The 23,656-nt window shown below is 37.6% G+C and overlaps 1 protein-coding gene across 2 annotated transcripts; it reads right to left on the bottom strand.

Moving 5' to 3' along the window:
* On the bottom strand, window positions 1–23,596 carry LOC126245786 (U8 snoRNA-decapping enzyme-like). 2 transcript variants are annotated; one of them, XM_049948345.1, is made up of 3 exons: window positions 23,104–23,596; window positions 13,943–14,209; window positions 1–373 (listed from the first exon to the last, which is right to left on the bottom strand). In XM_049948345.1, the coding sequence occupies exons 1-3, from the start codon at window positions 23,311–23,313 to the stop codon at window positions 257–259; spliced, it is 594 nt and encodes a 197-aa protein (XP_049804302.1). In that variant the 5' UTR covers window positions 23,314–23,596; the 3' UTR covers window positions 1–256. The 2 variants fall into 2 exon arrangements, with proteins under 2 accessions (XP_049804302.1, XP_049804301.1); XM_049948344.1 differs by lacking the exon at window positions 1–373 and adding an exon at window positions 11,353–11,692 and having other exon boundaries at window positions 23,104–23,591.
* Between the last annotated feature and the right edge of the window lie 60 nt (window positions 23,597–23,656).

The following is a 23,656-nucleotide window of genomic DNA, read 5'->3' as shown; positions in this document are numbered from 1 at the left end:
AATCTTGAAAAGTCTTTCTTGGTTCTGTTGTCTCTTGATTATTTTTATTCTGGAAGACATTTTACCCTACTATTTTATTTGCAAAACACATAAACAAATTTACGGACAGTAAATTAAATACTTATTAACATAACCTCTGCACCGATTAAATATCACATTCTTGAAGAGTCATTCCTGGATGTGTTTTTCATTGAAACACCTGAGTCACATATGTTGTCCTGGGCAGTCATTGCAGAAGGTTGTAATTTTCTTGGTTTTATTGTCTGTTTTTTTTTTTCCCTGAGTGATAATCCTTTTGTAGCACCAAAAATTTCTTGCTGGTCCTTAAATTTTCACCAAAGTACGGGCTTGCTTTCTTGATGCTCAGAAACCACTGAAATCAATAGAATCCAATTAAAAAATCTGATTCGATTATCATTCTCTACTCCACGTATTTCCCCTTTTTAAGCTTTTTCTCCACAATATCCTTGAGAACTCCTGCTCTATTTGGACGAATTGTTCCACAGAGAAACATACTTTTATCTAACAACTTATGCACTACAGAAATGCTTCTATAAAAATTGCCAGCATAAAGAATGCGACCTTTTTCAAAAAGAGGCTCATATGTTTTCATAGTTGATAGTCTCAGCATGACTTGCATCTTGTAGTTCGTCATCTTTTCCTTGATAGATAAGTATTGCAAAAGTGCAGCCTCCCTCTGAATAAATTTTGTATCATTTCACACCATACTTGTGAGACTTTTTGGGGATATACTAGCAAGAAATCAATCTTCCTCTCAAAGGAATCACAGAATCATTAATTACCACATCTCCCCCACAGGTTAGAGCATTTTGAAAGTTACTATGCAGATGTTCAATTAACACCTGTACTTTGTTAAGTCATGTCGTTTACATTTGTACAGACATCATTAGTAAGAAAATATCAGTACGACAATAATGCTAGAATTGGATCACAAGGCACAGTGGCTTTTATTTTCATACAGTGGATTCTTTGACCAATAAGCTGGAATTTCTGCAATGTTATTTGAGCATTAGGCCACTAAACTTCCCTTTTTCTTTCCCTAGAAATGTCAACCCAACTGGCTAGTCAAGATCTTTTTTTGCCTGGATGTTCGACTATCTGTGTGCTGCATGTGTGTTTGTTTCCAACAACATATTGTTAAATATGTCTTGTGTTACTAATAGTTTGCAGATATCAGAAGGGATGTCAAAATTGGTGGAAATATTAACTTCTGAGTACCAATTAAAAATTACTCTTGTTATATTTTGTCCCATTGGTTTCAAAATGGAGTATCATTTTCATCAAGGCCATTATCATTATCAGAGTCATATACACTTCCATGAACCTCATCAGAGCAGAAGTTATCATCAATTACATTTAAATCTAAAGAGGATGTTGAATCTTTGGGATTGTAAGCTGTATACCATCCAGTGCAGGACATAGTCACTGGAGTCACTTATTGAGGTAGTAGTTCAGATAGTGGTGTAGTCCCACTTCATCTAATGTTGTACTTCATTTTTGTTTTCTTGTTACTGCAGCCCAGTAGTAGATGGATCCATTTATAGCTAAACATGCAGTGAAACATGATTACAGTGCTGCCCAACCACAATTATTAAAGAAGACGAACAATAATCTATTAACTATAAACAATATTTTGCTACATACCTTCAATTAGCTTCTCTTGCCTGCTAGCACTAACAAATGATGATATTATATCTTTTCAAGCAGGTATTCTTGCCTGCTAACATTAAAAAAATAATGGTTTGTATACTTCACTGTCTAATGAGTGAAATGCTTTCTGTAGTGTTTGGTGCTTACAGAGTGGAGCACAACAATCGGGACAAGAGGTGGTCCTAACAACTGAAAACCAGCGCAAAGAAGTGTTATCAGGTCACCGGTGGGCCAAACAGAAGCAATAACACACATATTTGAATTATTTATTTATAGTGAATAAAAATACATCTTAGAGACTTCTACAGCTTATAATTTCAGATAATAATTTTGGGAAGTCATTGAAATTCATGCTGTTAGGATAGAAAGAATTGCATCAGATAACTCGCGGGCTGAGCTGCGGGGAACGTATTATGTGCAAAATTTTCTCCCTTTTGCCACCCCTATTCTCCATAAAATTACCCTCCTGCTTGCAATGAATTGCAGCTAACTTTATTTCATGTTCTGAATCACTTGCTCTTTTCAAACTTAAGGTAGACATTTTTCCAGATCAATTTTTAGTGTTGCACATTTCTCAAACACTTTATGGCAGTCTTCTTTTTGTGACACTACCTTTTTTTTTCAATTTAACTCTTTCAATGAGACAAAATATCTAAAGACAAAAACAAGTGATCTGCTAATGAGAATACAATTTCAATCTTAGTTGTATCTCTGCCAAACAACTGTCCAGGAACTTACAGAATATTATTAAAACACTGATATTTTGCCTATTACTTTCATCAGTTACCAGTTGTACAAGGGGCAGTCAAATGGAAAAAGAGACAGATGTAAAAAAAGCGTGTAAAATGTTTCTTATTTCAAAATTAATCGCCAGAACTGTTAATACATTTATTGCACTGTGAGACAAGACAGTCAGTGCATTCATGGAAAAATTTTTGCGGTTGTATATGCAACCATGATTGTACCCAGACATGCACCTCTTCACCTGAGGCAAATCGATGGCCTAGAATGTTTCTCTTCAGGGCTGCAAAAATATGGAAATCACATGGGGAGGGATCGGTGTCATATGAGGATCAAAAATTCTGCAGCATAGTCAATATTCAAAACATGTGGGCCTTTCTACATGTTGCAAAAATTGTTTTGAGTGCATTGCAGAAGTTTCACTGGGAAACGCTCACGCATCCTCCATACAGTCCCAATCTCTCCCCATGTGATTTCTCTACTTTTGGAGCCCTGAAGTGAGACAAAATGGTTCAAATGGCCCTGAGCACTATGGGACTCAACTGCTGTGGTCATAAGTCCCCTAGAACTTAGAACTACTTAAACCTAACTAACCTAAGGACAGCACACAACACCCAGCCATCACGAGGCAGAGAAAATCCCTGACCCCGCCAGGAATCGAGCCCGGGAACCCGGGCATGGGAAGCGAGAACGCTACCGCACGACCACGAGATGCGGGCTGAAGTGAGACATTCCTGGCTGTTGATTTGCTTCCGATGTAGAATTGCATGCCTGGGTACAATCGTGGCCCCATAGGCAACAGCAAACATTTTTTCACAAAGGCCATTACCACCTTGTCTCAAAGTGAGATAACTGTATTAACAGTTATGGCAATTACTTTTGAAATAATAAACAGTTAACTTACTTTTTTCCATCTGTCTCATTTCCATTTGAGTGCCACTTATACATACTCATATCCTGAAAGATCAGCAGTTTGCATTTCATTATATATAATGGAAGCAACTTCACTGGGTGACTTTTTAGTTTGTTCTTCACTAAAGCTGGACACTGAAACAGTTTCAGAGTTTGAAAAAATAATCCATTGATAAACTCTTAAAGCATTCAAAGTTGTGCCTTAAATAGCAGGCAACTAAACCAGGTACTTTTGTAAGCACAAGATTCTTTTGGCATCCTAATGGAAAAAGGACACACACTGGTAGTTTTTTACTCAGATACTTGAAAAATACTAGTGCTTGTTTATTGTGCGGTTGCAATTTCATTTTGACATCAAACTGTTCACGGGCAGTGCTGCAAAATGGTTCAAGTCATACATTGCTAACGGGAAACAAAGGGTGTCAGTGCAAGGGACTAGTGAATTAAGTCATCAGTCATCATCAGAATGGGAAGAAATTACATGTGGTGTCCCACAAGGATCCATCTTAGGGCCATTGCTTTTTCTTGTGTACATTAATGATCTGTCATCAGTTACACTGCCAGAAGCAGAGTTCGTTTTGTTTGCAGATGACACAAATATTGCAATAAATAGTATGTCGAGTGTAGTTCTAGAAAGATCTGCTAATGATATTTTCATGGATATTAATAAACGGTTTAAAGCCAACTCACTGACATTAAACTTCGAAAAGACTCACTATATGCAATTCAGAACCTGTAAGAGGTTTCCACCCAGCATATGCATAAAGTATGAAGAAGAGCAGATAGAAGAGGCTGACAGTCTTAAATTCCTGGAATTACAACTTGATAATAAATTCAGTTGGGAGGAGCAGACCACAGAACTGCAGAAATGCCTTAACAAATCTGTATTTTGCAATTCGATTGTTAGCAGACATAGGCGACATAAAGATGAAAAAGCTTGCATACTTTGCCTACTTTCATTCCATAATGTCATACGGTATAATATTTTGGGGTAACTCTTCAAGTGAAACAAAAGTTTTCAGAGTCCAAAAGCGTGTAATACGTATTATTTGTGGAGTAAATTCACGGATGTCCTGTAGAAACCCCTTCAAAGAACTTGGTATACTAACTACTACCTCTCAGTATATTTACTCCTTAATGAAATTTGTCCTAAATAGTATATCTCTTTTTCCAACAAACAGCTCAGTTCATACATACAATACCAGGAACAAAAATGATCTGCGCAAGGACTTAAAAGCACTTACATTAGTTCAAAAAGGGGTCCACTACTCAGGAACACTCATCTTTAATAATTTTCCAGCAAACATAAAAAATTTAGTTACAAATAAAGATCAGTTTAAAAGGAGCCTGAAAGACTTACTAGTGGCCAACTCCTTCTACTCCATTGACGAATTTTTTAATAGAAACAAATGACGTATTGTATATATTCATACTATTAGTGTTGTTATTTCAGCTTTAAAAAGTAAAAAAAATTGACATGTTCCACATCCACGAGGATCTCCTCAGCACGGATCTATGGAACGAAAAACTAATCTAATCTAAACTCTTTTTGTGATATTGCAGTCTTGTACTTTTATTAAATGTATGGGTGACAAACATCCACTCTGCAGCAACAGAATCAAGTGTTGACATCTTCACAGTATACTTTCCTGAAAAAGAACTATGTCACTTTTTCATCATCATCCCTATATATGTTGTGCATTTTTCACAATTTTCTTATGGAAAAGTTCAATTACAGGTAAAAACCTGGCATTTAGCTCTGAATTACAGGACTCTCATGCTTTCACATTTTTAATGAAATACTCCTCAGCTTTCTCCTTTGCACAAAACTTTTATTTGGACCAATTTCCAACTTGAGTTAGAACATAGGTGATTTTTTATTTTATTTTTTAAGGATACTGCATCCTGTGTGTCATTAATGGAGCGAAGGCCTCAAGAAATGTGTCATGACAAACACATACATTGTTATCAACTATGGTGACACTGCTGGAATGGAGGTTGTGGATCTTGCCTTCTTTCTCTCATGTCTCAGTATTTTTGGAGGAACAGTATTCACGAATGAAAGCATTTTTATATTTTCTTTCAGTTGCAGAGTAAAAGGCATTGTGAAACTCCTATATGTCACAAATTGTCAATATTGAGCACTGATACACACCTCTGAAATTTTAGGTAAGGTACTAAAAGAGACCTTTGGCCTAGTACCTGAAGAGAAGGAAAGAAGTATAAAACTGAGTACTGACACAACATACTTTCATATTTTATATAAGAGTAGCATATAAAGTTTCTGTTCATACTACCTATTTTCAGGCCTTCATACCCCAAAAAATTGTTTGATGATACCCAGTAAAACTTTTATTTGCTATTTTCTTAAATAATTTTCACACATTTGTAACATCAGAATACCATTCAACAGTTAGTTATTTCAAGTAATAAACAGAGAACGCGGGAAGTAGTATAGTTTACATGCTGTCCTTATCTTTATATTTTTCTGTTACTATTGTGATTTGCTCCTCCATTGTTATACAGCGCAACTCAAAATATATTAAAACACTTCAAAAAATGCAGAAATACTTTTATCGGTGACTAACTGCAATAACTGTAGGGCAATCTAGCCTCAAAGAAAATTTATAAAAAGATGATAAACTTAATCTAGCTAATGAACAGGTGGTTTCAGGGTGTTGTGATGCCTACTACCTTGTGCTATTTTTGGAGCATCCAGTATAAGTCTGAATTTATAGCGAAACAGTACATAAAATCACAACTTTCAACAGTGAAAGCTTCATATTTCAGTATATTTTTTTACAGAATGAACTTGAACAATGAAAAGAACACAAAAAATTGCATTTTAACCGACTACAAAATTCTGACCACAACCAACACATGTCCACCTTAAATATTCAGCTAATCCATTCTATTGGAAATCAATGGTTACTGTGAAACATGCCTGATCCAGGAAATAATGTGGAACCTGTATGTGATGTTCCGCTTTTTCATGTCATCACATGTTGCTACATAACAACACTGACCAACAATAAAATTCTAATCTAAATGAAATTTTTTCCTTTTAATTCCTTAGTATACATGCAAGTGGCCATTCAAAGAAGAAAAGATATTCAAAATGAATAAATTCAATAACTTCATTTTTTCAAAGCAGTTCATGTTAGTTCGGTGTCCTTGCAAGTAGTTAAGTAACCCACAGAAACCATAACATGTGGAAGTGCAAACTCTGGAAAAACTTAACGGTAGATTTATTAGGAACAGGAACAAATGGTAATGCCTTCCTTTAATTTCTCTCTCTCTCTCTCTCTCTCTCTCTCTCTCTATCTCTCTCTCTCTCTCTCTCGAGCACAAGTGCAGGCATGTCTTCACACCCCACACGCACATGCATGCATGCACGCACGCCCACGCAGACACCAAGAACAGAGCTGTCTTGAACGTTGAAACCCACACAACATGTAGTGACTACACTGCCAGTGTGACAACAACAAACAGCGGAAGAATATTGGAATTTAATGTCCTCTCAAGAACAAAATCATTACAAAGACAATGCACAGCCTCAGATTTGAGAAGTAAATTGGCTGCACTTCTTCAAGGGATGTGTATTTGGTATTCATTTTAAGTGATTTCTGTAAATCATGGAAAACTTACATCCTATGTTTTAGAGAAATCTGTGTCAGTCACATATGGCTGCCGGTAAGTGCAATTTTACATTGGAGGCACGACTGTGGCCTCTTCTGCAGATTTCAACTAAGTGGTCTCAGCTTCTCATGTGCAGCAGAAGAGAAAGAAGAAGAAATTGAATGTAAATACTGCTGACAAAAAACTTACCATGTGCACATTGTAAATGATGCTCTTAAGAGTTAGAGTGAGTCCATACTAGAATCATCAGAAGAAATGTCTTCTGCATCACGACTAGCTTCTAAAATCAAACGCACTTCATCTTTAGTTAGCTTTTCACTATCAGTTTGTAAATGGTAAAGACATGAAACAAACTGAAGGTGGAGTCTGTGCTCATCCTCATTCTTAGCGAGACTGCATCCGCATTAATGACTACATGTGGTGATAGAGCTGATTCAAACTTTCAAAACAGCCACATTGTCAGTGACATACATCTAACTTTTTCATGGAATGACAGCATTAAATCATGATGTCACAACAATCACATGTGCTAGACATGGTCTATTATGCATATTACACTAGTCAATAGCCATTTTGCATATGGGGTGGGATACGTGTATGTATTTTGGTGTGCAGGATCCAAATATACATTTCAAAATGTTCTAGCACGTACCATTTTTGAGTTTTTAAAGGTTGTTTATTTTTCGTATTCAGTATTTTGCTTTTTGCTGTTCTGTTTTGATGTTTAATTGTTTGTTTTCGATTTGCAGAGGAGAGCTAGAAGATCTACAAATAGTCAGTAAATGGTTGGTGTGGTAATCCAGTGGTGTGAAAGAGATCGTCAGTGAGTGTTTACTGTGAAAGATAGTGCAAACATCTTGTGTTTAAAACTAACACTAAGAAAAATGGTAACTAGTAAATCTCATTGCTGTCTAAACCACCCTGACAACTTTTGTTATGTGTGTGGGAAATTCACTCCAAAAGCCCAAAGAAAAACAATCACTTATTTGGTTAAGAGGGCATACAAATTGTATTTTTATTGTCCTGTTGGTGATCAAGATAAAAATTTTGCACCTCTTATTGCCTGCATAACCTGTACTACAACCTTAACCGTGTGGTTGAAAGGAAAACGCCGAGCCATGCCATTTGCTGTTCCGGTGGTGTAGTGTGAGCCTAATGACCATTATTCAGACTGTTACTTCTGTCTTACAAATATTTCAGGATGTTGTTGTTGTTGTGATCTTCAGTTCCGAGACGATGCAGCTCTCCATGCTACTCTATCCTGTGCAAGCTTCTTCATCTCCCAGTACCTACTGCAACCTACATCCCTCTGAATCTGCTTAGTGCATTCATACTTCGTCTCCCTCTACGATTTTTACCCTCCAATACTAAATTGGTGATCCCTTGATGCCTGAGAACATGTCCTACCAACCGATCCCTTCTTCCAGTCCAGTTGCGCCACAAACTCCTCTTCTCCCCAATTCTATTCAGTACCTCCTGATTAGTTATGTGATCTACCCATCTTATCTTCAGCATTCTTCTGCAGCACCACATTTCGAAAGCTTCTATTCTCTTCTTGTCCAAACTATTTATCGTCCATGTTTCACTTCCATACATGACTACGCTCAATACAAATACTTTCAGAAATGTCTTCCTGACACTTAAATCTATACTTGATGTTAACAAATTTCTCTTCTTTAGAAATGCTTTCCTTGCCATTGCCAGTCTACATTTTATATCCTCTCTACTTCAACCATCATCAGTTATTTTACTCCCCAAACAGAAAAACTCCTTTACTACTTTAAGTGTCGCATTTCCTAATCTAATTCCCTCAACATCACCCGACTTAATTCGACTACATTCCATTATCCCCATTTTGCTTTTGTTGATGTTCATCTTATATTCTCTATCCATTCCATTCAACTGCTCTTGCACGTCCTTTGCTGTCTCTGACAGAATTCAATGTCATCGGCGAACCTCAAAGTTTTTATTTCTTCTCCATGGATTTTAATACCTACTCCGAATTTTTCTTTTGTTTCCTTTACTGCTTGCTCAATATACAGATTGAATAGCATCGGGGAGAGGCTACAACCCGGTCTCACTCCCTTCCCAACCACTGCTTCCCTTTTCCTTCGACTCTTATAATTGCCATCTGGTTTCTGTACAAATTGTAAATAGCCTTTCGCTCCCTGTATTTTACCCCTGCCATCTTCAGAATTTGAAAGAGAGTATTCCAGTCAACATTGTCAAAAGCTTTCTCTAAGTCTACAAATGCTAGAAACATAGGTTTGCCTTTCCTTAATCTAGCTTCTAAGATAAGTCGTAGGGTCAGTATTGCCTCACGTGTTCCAATATTTCTAAGGGATCCAAACTGATCTTCCCCGAGGTCGGCTTCTACTAGTTTTTCCATTCGTCTGTAAAGAATTCGTGTTAGTATTTTGCAGCTTGACTTATTAAACAGATAGTTCGGGATAATCAAGCAAACCTAGACATAAAATAAAGTATCCAAATGTATCTTCAGTGCATTTGCTTGTGCCCCATGATGAGGGTTTGCCTGTTCCTGTCTGTATCTTGAAATCCACAGAACCAGACACCATGTCAAGTGAATCAGAAAGTATTGAACATATAGAAGAGTACTGCCCTCAATATCATGACGCTCCGCCTGCCCTCAATATCATGACACTTTGCCTCAGCTCTTTAATTAAAAGGAACTGATCAATTTGGTTCATGATCTAAAACTTTCGAAACAGCAAGCTGAACTCTTGGGGTCGAGACTGCAACAACGGAACCTTCTAGCTCTAGGAACAAAAATTTCCTGTTTCAGGTCAAGAAGTGCTTCCTTTGCTCAATATTTCGATATGCAGAATTCAATCTGTATATGTAGAGATGTCAATAGTCTGATGATGCAGCAAGGTGTAGAACTTAATCCACAGGATTGGTGACTATTTATTGACTCCAGTTAAACCAGCTTGAAAGCAGTACTACTGCATAATGGCAATGCATTTCCATTGGTACCTCTGGCTCACGCAGTAGACATGAAAAAAACTTATGAAACCATGTCTTTGCTGCTAGAGGCAATCAAATATAAGGATCATGAATGACAGCTTTGCTGAGATTTAAAAGTTGTTGCACTCCTTACAGGTTTACAGGCTGAATTCATGAAATACTGCTGCTTTTCGTGCCTTTGGGACAGCTGTGACACCATGAATCACTATGCAGTCCAGGAATGACCTATAAGGAAGTCAAATGTTCCTGGAAAACATAAATGTGAACAATACTCCATTGGTTGAGCCCAATAAAATCACTTTGCCTCCCCTTCATATCAGGTTTGGCCTTATCAAGAACTCTGTAAAAGCTCTGGGTAATGAAGGTGAGGCTTTCAATTGCTTAAAAGAAATGTTTCCCAAATTAAGTGAGGCAAAGCTGAAACAGGGTGTATTTGTTGGACCACAAATAAGAAAATTTCTGAAAGATCCAGCCTTTGATACCAAACTCACAGATATCCAATTAGGTGCTTGGTCTTCTTTTAAAGCAACTGTGAAGGGCTTTTTGGGTAACAGACAAAAACTATGTTACCATTGTGAATGAACCATTGAACAACTATAAGAACATGGGGTGTAGAATGTCGCTTAAAATTCACTTTTTACATTCTCACCTTGATTTCGCTCCAGAAAATTTGGGAGCCATAAGCAATGAGCATGGTGAACACTTTCACCAAGACATTCTTACCATGGAACACCGTTACCAAGGCCATTAGCATCCTTCGATGATGGGTGACTACTGCTGGGATCTTGTTAGGGAGAGTGATGAAATGACAAACAAAAGAAGAGCTCTGTCGTTGCATTTTTAAAAAACCAAAGAGAATTAAAGGTAAAAATATCTTCTGAACTAATTTGGACATTTTATTGGCATCATGCCCATGTATACATACAAAGCGGTATTGATTTCAAACATTCTAAATGTGTATTTTTTTTATTTAAATGTGTCAATTTTCACTATTACCATTTTTTATTCTGCTGTGTATCTAGGAAATGTGATGTGATAGAGAAAAACTGATTTTACCAGTGTATTCTGCACTCCAAAATTAGGTGAATCCATCCATTTACAAACCAGATGCAGAAAAAAAGTTTAAATCTGTTAACTAGTGTTATCGTTCTATGGTTGAAGGAAGTTTGAAGTACACACTTACAGGCTTCTTTCAACACTAACAATAAGTATCAAACTAAAACACTATGGTCCCAGGAAGACCTACTCTGGCCACCAGTGCAGGAACGTTTGTCACCCACAAGTGTATAGCAGAAAAATTCTGTCACCGACATATGACTGACATGGCAGTCAAAGGCTTAAAATAATCTGTACATTACTGGGTTCACATCTACAGGAGACAACGTTTATTAGTTTAGCATGATATAACACTCAAATAAATATATTTATTAATCTTTATAAATACATAACAATATACGAACAATAACTTCTCATGTCACAGTTCACGGAATGTATAATTAAATCACATAATATTTCACTGTAGAATGGGATCTAAATAAATATCACATGGAATGATAAATCATGCAGAAACAGGTTTAGCATTAACTGCATTCTGTATCTCCTCCTCTGTCATCAAGCCCAGATGATGCAGAGAGTATAGCAACTGCTGTTTAGAGTTGCCACAAAATTTATTATTAAGAAAATTTGGAAATCCCCTATAACCATCACCCATTGTGTATAACGGTACTCGCAGAGTTCCAAGGACCTAATGCAACAGAAACAAGATTACTAAAGTACACAGTATTGCACACATAATAGTGAAATGTTCTAAGAAGTATGAATGAGTTGTATTTCATGTGCTCTATACAGGTTTCAATGTGTAACTAAACCAACAACAATTACAGTAGAACTAAATTCAGGTTTATCAGATTGAAAATATGATGTTCATTCTATGAAGGGGGGCGGAAAGGTCTTGTTAGAATCTCACAGTAAACCTTGAGTGGCAAATTATTGTATCACACAAAATACTGATGCAAATAACATTACTAGCTATTTCTACATATAGTATGCATTTCAAGTCTTTAAGAATAATAATCACACATTTTTTTTTTTTTTTAATGTGAAAGAAACAAAACAATGAAACTAATCCTATATTACTGTGTGAGGGTAACACTATTCCTGGATATAAGTATGAAACCAGACACAAAGTGATTTGTATTTTACAGACCAAATGTTGTAGCTATTGTGCAATACGCTTAAATATATGAATGTCAAGATGACTTGACCAACAATGTATGTTTATACATGAGCATGCTGAGAAGTAACATCTCTGAATTTTTTATGCAAAAACTCAAATCTTTTTAAATAAAACAAATATTATTAACAATCTACATATTTTTTTTTCATGTCTACATATTTATTTCTCGATGTAGTTACTCTGGCAGTAAAAACACTTCTGCCAATGAGAGACCAGTCTGTTGATGCCATCAATGTAGGATGTTGGACTTTGCTGACAGAGCCACAACCTCACCGCTGCTTGCACCACTTCATCATTATCAAAGTGAAGTGCTCAAAGGTGTTCTTTAAGTTTTGGAAACAGATGAAAATCAAACTGGGCCAATTCAGGACTGTAAGGAGAATGATTGTTGACAGTGAACACAAGATGTTGGATTGTTGCAGTGCTCATATGTGATCCAGCATTATTATGCTGAAAAGAGGGTGTGCCATGTACAGACGAACTCTTCGATTCGAAACCTGATTACAGCACTCTGTTTCGCATGCACCAACATAATTATGTTACACATCGCTTTGTTACCCTCTAATGACAGAGGGCTGCAAATATGTAGACATGAAGAATAAACATGCACAATGTTAATAATTGTTTTATTTAAAAAGTTTTAAGAGTTTTTCACACACAAAATTGGGAGGCACTACTTTTCAGCATGCCCTCGTATCACCACCACCACCACCACCACCACCACTGTACATTAGCAGTGTTGGGTGTGTTCCCATCAGTGATTACACACACTATTTAAGCCAGTGAAAATATGCTCTATGTAAATCTCTCTTTGCTTGGGACTGGGACTGCAGCAATTTACGTTACAACCTAGTCTGTATCATACTGACAACATTGGAGCCATTTAAACTGGTATGTTTGGAACCCAGTTTTCCCACAGTTTTCACTTCTCACTCTGTCGTTCAAGTTTATTCTGTTCTGGAATGCAATAATCTGATCTGTGCTCTACTCATACTTTTATACTTAAATTGAAAATATGGTTGTCCAATGACTAATATATATAAAGCCTGCTTCCTGTCCTAATGCTTTATTATTGCTTAAAATTTTTGCTCTTGAAAGACTCTTTTCAGCTGCCTAAATCCCTGATAATTTTCTATTGCTTCCATATATTTTGCACAAGTGTAACTTAATTTTGATGAGTTTCGATTGGAATGAACTTTTTATTGCACTGACTAAATCATTTAGAAATTGATAATTTTATATTTGCCAAAGCATGTGTCTTACGACTTGTCTTCAGTTCTTCAGGGTCAAAAATAGCTAAATTCTTTTATGCTCTCTATAATCATTTACCTGTGATTTGTGTGTGTGTGTGGGAGCGCGCGCGCGTGCACGCATCTTACATTACCTCCAAAAATGGACACTGCCCAAATACCTAATGACAATTTCAATCCTGTTTACGGCTATCGACTGCTAAACACTCTAATGTATATTGAGATGTTATTTTTACTCCTTCCATTATTTGTATTTTCTCCAGGACTTTCCAGCAGCATAGTTACGTAATGTAATTTGGATAAAATGTCCCTGAGAAAATTTTATCCAGTTATGCTGCTGTGGAAGCCTCTGGTGACATATACCCTAACTTTTCACGATATTGCACACACATGTTAATCATATGTCAAAACGGATTGTGACAATGTGCACCCCATTTCCCCAGCAGTGCGTCAAGCGGATTTATTAAGCACTGTAGCTTTAAGAATGACAAGTAAAGAAAGTTCTTACCTCTGTGCCATAATCATGTGCAAATACAGAATTTTTTTCAATATGAAAAAGTTCATCCATTGTAACCTCCACAGCATAGAAGTTTAATACCAATTTTGTACTTTTATTCCAATGAGAAACTATGTGGTTTTCATCTTTTATTAAATTTCTTGTAGGAGAGATATTCATTTCTTCAACTAATTCTCTATTCAGTCCTGTAATAACATCTTCTCCTTCATCTATGAGTCCTCCAGGAAAGCCAATATATCCATCGAATCGCATCTGCATCTGCAGAAGAAGTGAAAATACTAAAGCAAAACAATTTTAAGGGCAGAGTATAATGTGCGTAGAATGTTCAGAACAATTATATTATCACATAAAATTTATGAGCTGTGACCGGATAAGCAAAAACATCCCAGATAACTTCATATTTTTGCTGCATTTCTTTGAAACTTCAATAAATCATAAATAAACCTACTTTCACACTACACAAGTTACTATAAGGCGTATAAATCCACTATCTTCCTCCTTTGCCACACCATTCGCAGGTGCCAGGTGCTACTGCATCAGCTTTAATCTCTACAACTTTATCATTGTAGCTATCACACTATATGCATATACAGAGAGTAATATGTTGTTAAATCCTCTTTGGAGACATGTTTGTGGAACTTTACAAATACTTGTCAACATGGTGGACATCATCTTTGCAATGTTTTCCATACTGGAGCATCTCTGTAATGTAACATGCCAAATCACACAAACCAACCACAAACAGGACAGTATTTCTTCAACCTTTTCCTTCCTTTCAAATTTCTAAGTCTTACTAATTTGAAAAAGGATAATGGACAAACAAATAAAATTCAAAATTGAGTCACATGTGTCTTAAGCTACATCTTATGCAAGAAGGTATGCTTCAATAGAATTTGCGTAATGAAAAAAATTCACATTTACGTTTCAGTACAAGATTCATGAAGGCATTACTTCAGCAACGTATCAAGGTATTTTCATCCGTTGAATCCTCTTTCAATGTCAACCTTTCATGGGAAATCCAGTGGCAGGAGTCATCAGCACACAACAAACTTCTAGTTGAGAACCCTTCAATGTGGGTATACAAGGACTTTATCTCCCCCCATGTCAACGGAGGATCGTGAATTGGATTCAAACCAATCAAGGCAGATGTGGTTATCTACTGCTCATGTGAGGATGGACTAGTTCTGTAAACTGTGACTGTGGTGCCACTTTAGAGCCAATCCTCGGTATTGTTGCCGACTCTTCTCTTTAAGTGAACAAAGGAAAAATAATGGACATTCACCATGCACTGGATGATGCAACTGAATGGCTCAGGGAACTAGATATGGAGATATCAGATTCAAGACTTCAAATAAGACAACAGTTTTATACCTTCTAAAGAATATCTACACATAGTTGCAATTTAATCATCACAGGAATGGGAGGAAGTCCAAAACAGATAACAAAAAACAAATAATTGAGAAATGAATATAGCAGTACTGACAAATTCAGTTAAGATTGACGGAAAGTAAATCTCGGTACAATACTAACATGCTCCTGCACATTTTGCTATAGTACCAGTTTCAGTCACTTAAGCCACAACAAGTCTGTCACATAGATGTGATGTAACTGAGCTACCAACACTGCAATGCCTCTGCCTTCTTGCTGAGTTGGTAATATTTCAACTCTGGTACCTCAACTGCATATGGTGTTGTGTAATTTCCCAGCGTCAAAACAACAGTTCCTGTTGAATCAGCAAGCAGCCCCTGATGTAATAATGTTTGATTAGCTCTGGTATGACTTGCTTATGTGGCCTCTTGCATTAGCTGTGGAAAGTGCCTTAATTTGATTCAGCTGTGCCCAATCAACTATTTTCAGTGCCACAAAACTATTCCACATGGTGTGCAAGATAAGACAACTGAAATACCCACAGACTTTTTAAAAAAAGTGTATTAATTAAGATTCCCAAGGGGCAGGTGTTGGCAGGTGTGAATGTCACCAAACCAACAGTTTAAATAAGTCACAGCTGCAAAATACTAACACAAATTGTTCACAGTAGAATGGAAAATGAGAGAAGCTGGTCTAAGGAAAGATCAGTTTGGATTCTGGAGAAATGTTGGAACATGCAACGCAACACTGACAATTTGACTAATCTTACCCGATAAACTGAATAAAGGCACACTTGGATTTAGAGAAAGCTTTTGAAATGTTGACTGGAATACGCTCTTTGAAATTCTCAAGGTAGCAGGGATAAAATTATACGGGACAAAAGGTTATCTACAACTTGAACAAAAACCAGACATTGGTTAGTAGTCAAAGGCCATGAAAGGGAGGCAGTGGGTGAGACGAGAAGGAAGCAGGCTGCAGTCTATCCCCCATGTTATTCAATATGTACACTGAGACAGCAGTAAGGAAACCAGGAAGAAATTTGAAACGGGAATTAAAATTCATGGTGGAAGAATAGAAACTTTTAAGACTTGCCGATGACATTCTAATTCTGTCAGAGATGGTAAATGTCTCTTGAAATTTCAGCTGAATGAAATGAAAAGTGTATTTGAAAAAAATATAAGATGAACGTCAACAAAAGTGCAGCAAGAGTAATGAAATGTATTTGAAACTTCCTGGCAGATTAAAACTGTGTGCCCGACCGAGACTCGAACTCGGGACCTTTGCCTTTTGCAGGCAAGTGCTCTACCAACCGAGCTATCAAAGCACGACTCACGCCCGGTACTCACAGCTTTACTTCTGCCAGTATCTCGTCTCCTACCTTCCAAACTTTACAGAAGCTCTCCCGAACCTTGCAGAACTAGCACTCCTGAAAGAAAGGATATTGCGGAGACATGGCTTAGCCACAACCTGGGGGATGTTTCCAGAATGAGATTTTCACTCTGCAGCGGAGTGTGCGCTGATATGAAACTTCCTGGCAGATTAAAACTGTGTGCCCGACCGAGACTCGAACTCGGGACCTTTGCCTTTCGCGGGCAAGTGCTCTACCAACAGAGCTACCGAAGCACGACTCACGCCCGGTACTCACAGCTTTACTTCTGCCAGTATCTCGTCTCCTACCTTCCAAACTTTACAGAAGCTCTCCTGCGAACCTTGCAGAACTAGCACTCCTGAAAGAAAGGATATGGTAGAGCACTTGCCCGCGAAAGCCAAAAGTCCCGAGTTCGAGTCTCGGTCGGGCACACAGTTTTAATTTGCCAGGAAGTTTCATATCAGCGCACACTCCGCTGCAGAGTGAAAATCTCATTCTGGAAATGTATTTGAATTAAATCAAGCGATGCTGACGAAATCAGATAATAAAATGAGCCCCTAAAAGTGATGCATCAGTTCTACTATTTGGGCAGCAAATTACTGAATTAGAAGGGATATACAGATGGTCAATAGCAAGAATGCATTTTTGAAAAATAAACATTTACGAGCCAGGTTTTAAATTGTAAGACATTTCCAGGGGCAGATGTGGACTCCGACCACAATCTATTGGTTATAAACTGCAGGTTAAAACTGAAGAAACTGCAAAAAGATGGGAATCAACTGAAAGAAACAGAGGTTGTACAGAATTTCAAGGAGAGCATAAGGGAACAATTGACAGGAATGGGGGAAAGAAATATAGTAGAAGAAGAATGGATAGCTTTGAGGGATGAAATAGTGAAGGCAGCAGAGGATCAAGTAGGTAAAAAGACAAGGGCTAGTAGAAATCCTTGGGTAACAGAAGAAATATTGAATTGATGAAAGGAGAAAATATAAAACTGCAGTAAATGAAGCACGCAAAAAGGAATACAAACGTCTCAAAAATGAGATCAACAGGAAGTGCAAAATGGCTAAGTGGGGATGGCTAGAGGACTAATGTAAGGATGTGTAGGCTTACTCACTAGGGGTAAATACTGCCTACAGGAAAATTAAAGACCTTTGGAGAAAAGAGAGCCACTTGTATGAATATCAAGAGCTCAGATGGAAACCCAATTCTAAGCAAAGAAGGGAAAGCAGAAAGGTGGAAGGAGTATATATTGGGACTGTACAAGGGCGATGTACTTGAGGACAATATTATGGAAATGGAATAGGATGTAGACGAAGATGAAATGGGAGATATGATACTGCGTGAAGAGTTTGACAAAGCACTGAAAGACCTAAGTTGAAACAAGGCCCCGGGAGTAGACAACATTCCATTAGAACTACTGATAGCCTTGGGAGAGCCAGTCCTAACAAAACTCTACCATCTGATGAGCAAGATGTAAGACACAGGTGAAATACCATCAGACTTCAAAAAGAATATAATAATTCCAATCCCATAGAATGCAGATGTTGACAGATGTGAAAATTACCAAACTATCAGTTTAATATGTCACGGCTGCATTATACTAACACGACTTTTTGGCAGACGAATGGAAAAATTGGTAGAAGCCGACCTCGGGGAAGATCAGTTTGGGTTCCATAGAAATATCGGAACATGTGAGGCAATACTGACCCTATGACTTATCTTACAAGATAAAGGAAAGGCAAATCTATGTTTCTATCACTTGTAGACTTAGAGAAAGCTTTTGACATTGTTGACTGGAATACTCTGTTTCAAATTCTGAAGGTGGCAGGGGTAAAATACAGAGAGCGAAAGGCTATTTACAATTTGTACAGACACCAGATGGCAGTTATTAGAGTTGAGGGGTATGAAAGGGAAGCAGTGGTTGGGAAGGGAGAGAGACAGGGTTGTAGCCTCTCCCCGATGTTATTCAATCAGTATATTGAGCAAGCAGTAAAAGGAAACAAATGAAAAATTTGAAGTAGGAATTAAAATCGATGGAGAAGAAATAAAAACTTAGAGGTTCGCCGATGACATTGTAATTCTGTCAGAGACAGCAAAGGACTTGGAAGAGCAGCTGAACGGAGTGGACAGTGTCTTGAAAGGAGGATATAAGATGAACATCAACAAAAGCAAAACGAGGATAATGGAATGTAGTCGAATCAAGTTGACTGATGTTGGGGGAACTAGATTAGGAAAAGAGACACTTAAAGTAGTAAAGGAGTTTTGCTATTTGGGAAGCAAAATAACTGATGATGGTCGAAGTAGAGAGGATATAAAATGTAGACTGGCAATGGCAAGGAAAGTGATTCTGAAGAAGAAAAAATTTGTCAACATCGAGTATAGATTTAAGTGTCAGGAAGTCATTTCTGAAAGTATTTGTATGGAGTGTAGCCATGTATGGAAGTGAAACATGGACAATAAATAGTTTGGACAAGAAGAGAATAGAAGCTTTCAAAATGTGGTGCTACAGAAGAATGCTAAAGATTAGATGGGTAGATCACATAACTAATCAGGAGGTATTGGACAGAATTGGGGAGAAGAGGAGTTTGTGGCACAACTTGACTAGAAGAAGGGATTGGTTGGTAGGACATGTTCTCAGGCATCAAGGGATCACCAATTTAGTATTTGAGGGCAGCGTGGAGGGTAAAAATCGTAGAGGGAGACCAAGAGATGTACCGGTATACACTAAGCAGATTCAGAAGGATGTAAGTTGCAGTAGGTACTGGGAGATGAAGCTTGCACAGGATAGAGTAGCATGGAGAGCTGCATCAAACCAGTCTCAGGACTGAAGACCACCACCACAACAACAACAACAACAACAACAACAAACATATGTCTACACTAATTATAAGTTTACATGTTAGGAGGTATTTTCTGGAGTGTAGCTTTACACTGAAGTGATGTATGGCGTACAGGATGTTTCAGAAGTGATGGTCAATATTCAGGGACATGAAAGGAATTATCACGCGAAATAAAAAAATGTCAACTAAACATGGGCTCTAAACTGCATACCTTAAGAGCTACGAGCAATTCTTGATCTTCGATACTGTGAAACAAATCTCTTCGACTGCTCTTTGAATGCACACTCTTTGCTTTCCATATTTTTGGAAGTGGTAGTATGGACCATAACAAGAAAAAATGCCCAGTAAACATGTGTTTTAAACTGCATACCTTAAAGGTTATGAGCACTTGTTCATTAGAATAGTTGTGCTTCAAAGCAGTGGAGATGAACAAGTGCTCATAGTTCTTAAGGTATGCATTTTAGAGCACATGTTGACTTGGCTTTTTCATTTCGAATGATCATTTGTGTCATATCCCTGAATATTGACCATTACTTCTGAAACACTGTATAAAAAGTTCCCAGACAAAAAAAGAACAGAAGCTTTTGAAACATAGTGTTACAGTAGATTGCTGAACATCAGATGGGTAGACTAAATTACAAATTAAGAGGTACTGAATCAAATTAGAGATAAAAGAAGTGCATGGTACACCTTGAATAAAAGAAGGGATTGCTTGACTAGACACATCTTGTAACATCACGGAATGAAAATTAAGTTCAATAAAGGAAAAAGATATGTGGAGAGTAAAAGTTGCAGAGGAAGGCCAAGGCTTGATTCTAGTAATCAAATTCAAGTGGAAGTTGGTTGCAGTACTTATGCAGAGATTAAGAGACTTGCACAGGATAGACTAGTGTGGAGTGTTGCACTAAACCAGTTTTTACATGAGAGATACAACTCTCTCTCTCTCTCTCTCTCTTCTTCTTCTTCTTCTTCTTCTTTAAAAACGATATCATGTTCACTTTTAGCCATAACTGTCTTACTGTGAAACTTGTCATATAGGTCCACAAACTTAAAAAAAATTTAAATGATGTGATGTTCGCTTTTAGTGCAGTAAAATAGTTACTGATAAAAGCGAACATGACATCATTTAAACAACTTGTAGAGGTTGCAGACCTGTATTTCAAGAAGTTGATATACATAACAACAATACAGTGCATCTTCTACTTACTATGGAGTCTAAGATTTAGTAAAAACAATAACAGGTGTAGCAGAAAAAAGAATAAAGTTTGCACTTGTTCATAAAGAGCAGAATACAGGAGATAATTTATAATTTACAAGCAGAGATAGGCAGACAGACAGACAGACAGAGAGGGAGAGAGAGAGAGAGAGAGAGAGAGAGAGAGAGAGAGAGAGAGAGAGAGATGCAGAGAAAGGACTGTACATGTTTATTTTTTGTGGGGCAAGTATGACAATGACCAAAATAAGTGCTTTAGGACACAGAATTTTGCACAGAGTGCATGGTAGGTTATTCCAAAAGGAATATGGAGGGATAAAAATGTAATATGCGATAAGTGAGGTATAATGTTGCAATTTTTAAATGATAATACTGCGTCTGTCATGTGATGTAGGCCTAGTGAAAAGTGCAAGGGAGGGAGTAGATCTACTTCAAGCTACATTTTAAAATGTAAATAACATTTTCACTAACTGCCAGTATACAGTGACTAATCTACATCAGCAACTATTAAATAAATGTACTGATTATGGCAGAACATTACATAATATTGAGGATTCAGAAGCAGATGAAGACTGTCTCATGAAATTTCCAGGCCATTCCCACTACATAAGTCATGGAGTACATGCACACAATGCAGGAAGGGTCTAGAACATGCAATACACTGTTCTTTATCTTTACATGAATGGCCAATCTACTGCAACACAAGCATGTAAGTTAATTTTAAGAGCTGTAGCAGCAACATATGCTTACTCTGAATGCACTCTAACGCAACATCTCTTTTATTAACATTGCAACAATCTTGCAGTTAATGCATGTGTTGATAATAGTAAAAATGAGCTGAAGTCGTGGACAACATGCTGTGTTCGGTGAAAACCATTTGGATTGTAGTGGACCTCATTCTAGCCATTCAGGTAAGATACAGTGCTCCTAACTTACAACTGAATGAGGTTCTGCCCAGTGATTCTCCTATATTAAGAGGGACCCACCACAGAGTTTACTTGAAGCCTGCTCTTTATTTCACCTGATGAGATGAATGTGTTTCATATGGACACTCTGGTTTTACTGATACTGTGACTGATTAATGGTGTGAGCACACCATGCTGGTGTTCAGGTGTCCAGCCGAGTTGCACAATATTATGACGACTAACCCAGTCATTATCTTCAGATGTGGTGAATTGTGCTATTATGTATTCTTGCTATCTTGGACTCCAGTAATAGCACATGAAGGAAATAGCAGAGTCAGTCATCAAAATACTGTGCATAAAATGGAAACTACAACTCAGCTGAACACCTGGCATAACACCATCAATGTGTTACATGTTTCACAATTCGGCATAATTTCTGACGTCTTCCCTACATTTATGAGCATGTGAGTTATGATTGTCTTGGTCACTGCATTTACTTACTGTGTGTGTCAGCCACAGTATTTCGATTTATTATCGAAGTTTCTACACCTGCATCTGGTATTAACTGAAGCATTAAATACCGCTTTACACAATCACAACAAAACCCCAGTACTTTATCCCAACATAGACCACTAAGCGAGCTTTATCTTCACAGTCTCTATGAAGAAAATCTATAGTTCCCACATTAATTTCTTTACAAGGTTCTATCAAATCTATGGTCTTTTTAAAGCATCTACAGCCTACTAGCCAAAAGAAAAATTGAAAATTTATACCAAGCGTCCCTTTGCAAGAATGTGCTATGATATTCTGAAATGATATGGATCATACATACTAACGTGCGATATTTGACATCATATTAATACTTGTTCCATAGAACATGTACATGACATTGGTAATAATGTGAAACATGTCAGTTTAACAATGTGAACCCTATGCTCACATAGTAACCACCCTCTTTTTTAGTAAACTAGTTTTCTAGCACCTGACAAACTTTATGTACAACTGTGGGCATGTGACCTTTCACTTTATAGTTCTACACTTTGTTACTTCCAGGTATATGTGTGTGATGCCTGAATGTTGACACAGCTAAAAGAGGTTTTTGTCTGTTTTAACCTTCGTGACGTTGGTTGGTTGGTTGTTTGGGGAAGGAGACCAGACAGCGTGGTCATCGGTCTCATCGGATTAGGGAAGGATGGGGAAGGACGTCGGCCGTGCCCTTTCAGAGGAACCATCCCGGCATTTGCCTGGAGTGATTTAGGGAAATCACGGAAAACCCAAATCAGGATGGCTGGACGCGGGATTGAACCGTCGTCCTCCATAATGCGAGTCCAGTGTCTAACCACTGCGACACAACCTTCGTGACGTGCCCAAGTTGGTTACCAGTCGGAGACACACGGTGAAATGGGTATCTTGTCCTGAGAAACCTACCCTATAGAGTTATTCTGTGTACTTACCAAAACTGCAGCCCTAGCGCTGTATAAATCAAAGATCCGCTGCGTATGTGTACAGTATATCATACAGTGAGCAGCCTGTGTACACGTAGCATACTTGGATTCCTTTAGATTCTCCTTAGTGAGAACAGCGTAATCCGTCGTACTAGAAATCCTTCCGAAATATTCTGTATCTTCAAGGTGTCCCCATGACCCATCGCCAGTTTCTGTCATTTCTGTTTCTAAATAAATATTTTTCCAAATAAAAGTTCAGTGTAAACTCAAAGCTGACAATGTTTAACGTTGTCACATTTCAACTGTTCGTTCGACGCTCAGAACTTATTCTTCAGCTGGTCATTGAAATAAAAACGTTGCTGAAACATGAAGCAGTTGCACAGCTGGAAAAAAAACTACATGTCCGAGGAAAAAATTAATCAGGAATTGTATATACACATCCTGTGTCAGTCACTTATTTTACAACCAAAGCAGAATACGACAATAAGCAGCTGTTCCAAAGATTCCATGAATAAGTGCTGTGTATTCATTTCTACCAAAAATATATGAAACTAAATATCTC

The sequence above is a fragment of the Schistocerca nitens genome, chromosome 1 (assembly GCF_023898315.1).
Source record: "Schistocerca nitens isolate TAMUIC-IGC-003100 chromosome 1, iqSchNite1.1, whole genome shotgun sequence".
Classification (NCBI taxonomy): Eukaryota; Metazoa; Arthropoda; class Insecta; order Orthoptera; family Acrididae; genus Schistocerca; species Schistocerca nitens.
The sequence above is the reverse complement of the archived record's forward strand: the minus strand, read 5'-3'. Positions and strand labels throughout refer to the sequence as shown.